Source organism: Branchiostoma belcheri, unplaced genomic scaffold (assembly GCF_001625305.1).
Source record: "Branchiostoma belcheri isolate BF01 breed outbred unplaced genomic scaffold, Haploidv18h27 scaffold49, whole genome shotgun sequence".
Classification (NCBI taxonomy): domain Eukaryota; kingdom Metazoa; phylum Chordata; class Leptocardii; order Amphioxiformes; family Branchiostomatidae; genus Branchiostoma; species Branchiostoma belcheri.
In genome coordinates this window covers 2,068,010-2,072,357 of record NW_017804120.1, presented here as the reverse complement: position 1 = coordinate 2,072,357, position 4,348 = coordinate 2,068,010, and the positions used below count along the sequence as shown (strand labels likewise).

The 4,348-nt window shown below is 37.5% G+C and overlaps 1 protein-coding gene across 1 annotated transcript in view; it reads right to left on the bottom strand.

Moving 5' to 3' along the window:
* Positions 1-3,856, bottom strand: part of LOC109479472 (vacuolar protein 8-like) — a 20,559-nt gene extending 16,703 nt beyond the window's left edge. Inside the window, exon 1 of the mRNA XM_019781437.1 lies at positions 3,674-3,856. Within this exon, the coding sequence (XP_019636996.1) occupies positions 3,674-3,818 (145 nt within the window). The 5' untranslated portion in view covers positions 3,819-3,856. The remainder of the gene's footprint in view (positions 1-3,673) is intronic.
* Positions 3,857-4,348: the final 492 nt, after the last annotated feature.

The window sequence follows — 4,348 nt, the reverse complement described above, 5'->3', positions numbered from 1 at the left end:
ATTCTACACCAGAAGACAGTCTTATCTTTATTAATGCATGCCATTATAGCATTTCCTCATAAATTATGCAAATGAGTCCTTATTTGAATAAATTTATGTTTAATAATGTTCACCTTCACATAACTTTCAAATATCCCAAGTATAAAATTCCAGACATTACCACTATGTAATTATAACATTTTCTCGTTAATTATGCAAATTAAGTCTTTATTTGCATAATCGATATCTGCCTGTATTTCTGCCGTTCTGCATTACATATATCACAAGCTTGAATAGTCCTATCATGGAATGCAGCTGATATATAGAATTTCCTCATTAATTATGCAAATTCAATTAATATTTGCATAATTGTAATAACATTATGTCAAGCATCACTTCAGCTACCTACATGCCAAAAATCACGACGATCCATCAATCGGTTCTTGAGTTATCCGCCTTTAAACATTTTTCAACTAATGCCCCTGCAATTCCAGAGCAAGCCGCTAGGGGGTCCAAACTCACGTCACTTGTTCCCCAGCACAAGAGCTACCTAACAACCAAATTTCGTCACCCTAGCATGTCTAGATCACAAGATATCAAAACCGGAAGTTCAGCTGCAGTACCATTACAAGCCGTTAGGGGGCCCAAAATCTAATCAGTTCCACGTCTCATGAAGACCTACCCACCTACCAAGTATCAAGACAATCCATCTTAGCCTTCTTGAGTTATCGTGCTCACACACACACACACACACACACACACACACAGACACACGAACGCCAACGAAAACATAACCTTCTTGGCGAAGGTAATTACTGGTAGTATCTCGGCAGCTTGTACTGGGTCACCCAGGAAAAGCCAGAAAGATAGCCCATGTGAAAACTAAAGAACATTGTAATTGACTATTTGGCCCTTCATCCAGTCAGATTTTCTGCTATCTGGCACCTAACATTGCACTTGGCCATGGGTTTATAGATACATGTAGTAGTATGTGTATTTTTGTTTGCTGCATTGACTGTTAGCACCTATGAAGTATAAAAAAATAATAGCAATGGTTACAGATTTTATTATGATGCATACTTCTCAAAGTCTGAGTAAGGCCACACCTATTTAATTTCTTGGTTATCGGATTTTCTAGAAAAATAACGGAGCGGGCGGAAAAAAAATAAAAATAAAAACAGGCCTAGGCTTCCTATTATGGCCCAAAATGGTACGATAGGAGCCATGCAGTCCGCACACCAGGCTGGTTCAAAATTTAAACAATCATTTTGAACTTTTAATGATACCATTGCATTGAAAGATGGAATGACTGTAACAAGTAGTAAGGAAAGGACTGTTTTCAACTGTTCAGGGCAAAATATGAGCATTTTGCAGTTGATTTTGAATTTTTATTTTTATTTGCAAATCAGAAAAAAATGAAGCGGTGAATCCGTTAACCAATAAATGAACTTGGTGTGGCCAAAGTGCAAGCAAAATTTGTCTTCTTTGTCTGGTGCAGGTTAAATGTTTACTGCACCAGTTCAGGTATGCAGTGAAAAATATTTTGAGCCCTGGTGTATTCTGCTAATGATAGATGAGTTTATCCATGGAGTTTGAAAAGTTGTTATCAACGTTTATTAAATTTTTAGCCATGTCCAAACTCTATTCTTAGTGTTAGCCAGGCTAGAGGTTATAACCTGAGGCCTTGCTAGAATTCATCCTACAGTGAGCTAGGTATTGGTGGACAAAGACTAGATTTTTAACCTCCTTGTTAGGACCTACAGTAGTACAGGATTGTACACGTCATGTACATATATATGGCACTCATGTGGAGCAGGTTGACTGGTCAATCATATCCATTCCTGCCATGTCAGAGATATCCATGACTCATTTGTATCTTTGAAGACAATGTTCTTTCATAATCCTGGAAAATACAGTCTAGAAAAACTGCAGGAATACACACAGAACTACAATAATGAAGTGATATAATAAACTGTGTATAAACCGCCATCAACCTAGAAGCAAGTTTAATGTTAATTTTTTAAACTTCATTGGGAAATTACTTTCAGTCTGGTCTGAAGGCTTAGGCCATTAGCCCAGCCTGTTCAACCTGACACACCGACGGGGCTGTTCAACACACCAACGGGGCTGTCCAACCCCGTCGGGGTAACCTTTGAGCCCAGACTTCTCATGAATTATCACACAAACTTGCTAATTACACTGGTGTGAAGATGTGAATTCTCATTAATTCAGTGGTTTTCATGGGGTGTTCATGAGGATAATTGGATGCGGTCTGGGTGCAGGGTGGTTTTCCACCCCGACGGGGTAGAGTTTACTACCGACTGGGGTGGGCTTCTGATCCCGTCGGTGTGGCTTGTACACCGACGGGATTGCAATTTTTAAAGTGAAATATCTTGACAAATATGTATGTTTTGACCATAAAAAAATAACCTGGTACTGAGGATAACATGATCTTTCTAATGGTATGTAAAAATTTACTTTACCTGCAGAAATGGCAAAGTTGAAAATCAGGGATTTCAACATGGCCGTCTGCAAATTCGGAAAGTGACATTCCAAAATTGAAGTGACCAGTGTTAATTAGAAGGTACTCAAGGCTAATGTTTAAACAGGTTAAAGGAATCCTGTGCAGTTTTTAAGGCTTGGAAACCTGAGTTTTCAAATCCAATATTTTAGTCATTTATCAACATACTCTTTAGTTGAAACCACACTGTCCCATGTATATATTGTCCCTTATGGAGGAAAAATTCCCTAAATTCTAACGGAAAATGGTTACTGAAAAAGGACCTGAGGCTGATTTTTAGGGTACCACCCAGAAAATAACGGACTCATCTTGGGGCTTGTTTCTGCTGTTTTAAATGCCCAAAGTATGAAATACTGACTGAAATGTGCTAATGTGAATCAGTCTGTGTCAATATCACAAAGATTGCCTTATTCAGAATATTTTCCTGTTTTCTGCCCTGAAATCGCATTGGATACCAATTTTTACAAACACATACATGTATTGTACCTATAGTAACCTGTTGTTAAGAAATTTTCTAGTGGATGCAGCCATTTCTAGGAGCAAGTATGTTACTCAAGCATGTAAAACCATTTGCCAACAAAGGCTGATGACGTAGTGTTTAGTTAAAACATATTAGTTTACAGTAAACTGTGTTGCCAAAGTTGAGATGACGCACAGTAAATATGTGCCTGTTTATGGCTAATAAACTCGTGACACACAACAAAATTCAAAATTGGCCATGTATATTAATAACAAAAATATTCATATAATAATAGGAAGAAAAAAATCTCTACCTACCGACCCTAATTTTTTCAGGACTGAAACAGGAAACACAACATTTTTTCCTAGGCTGTACACAGTTTTGTATCATGATCTATGTTAAATTTCGCTGATTCTGCTCCGAAATTCAATATTCATGTTTTTGTTTACCGAAGGAAAACATATTGTTTTTACTCTTCTGTTCCAAACACTAACCTCTGACCTGACCAATGACAAGATTTGTTGACGTCTGTCACCATGGTGACTGGTGTTGGGTTACGTAATGTTGCAATTTCATGGTCTACTCTGTTCCTGTCACCATATACTAAGTAGTGCATGCATGTGAATGTGTTTGAGTAAGAATTAACAGCTGAGGGCAGACCATGTCCAAAGGTAAACATTATACATTTGCTTTGTAAACGTTACTTGTCTTACTTTGTTCCAGAAATCTCAGCAACCTGTTGACAGCCTCTCTTTCGTTGTCCAATAGGAGTGGCTCATACAGGTCACCGCGGTACTGTCGGGCGGGATAACAGCCGCAGCACAGACAGCACGCGCAGTATTCCAGGAACGCCTCCATCAATATCTTTTTTCTGCGTACTGTGACAGCTTCGCTCTAAGTTTCTAAACAGAAAATATAGTTGATAGTACTGCAAGTTAGTTCACTGCAAATGGGTTCACTGTAAATGGGTTCACAAGATAAGGCCATGTTGATTTGATTATATGGATGACATCCTCTGGAAACCCCAAAACTGATGCAGGCATGCAGATTAAAAAAAAATTTGAAAAAAAATTTCTTATATTATGAAATCTATGTGGTCATGTAGGTTGAACAAATGACACAGAGTATGGTTTGGTGAATTATAAATCTACTCTTCAAATTCTTTTTTTTTTTTACATTATCATCTTTTTTGTTTGATTTTGGCATTCTATGACGTTGGTAATCATTTTTTAATATTTTTTGCAACTTACGGTCTATTTGCTCATTTTGCACTGTTTTGTAGGATTTACAGTATGGTTGAAAACTTTTTTTTTTTTAAATGGCCTGAAATTCATGCGCGTGTGGATGTCATCCATATAATCAAATCAACATGGCCTTAATTACAGTTC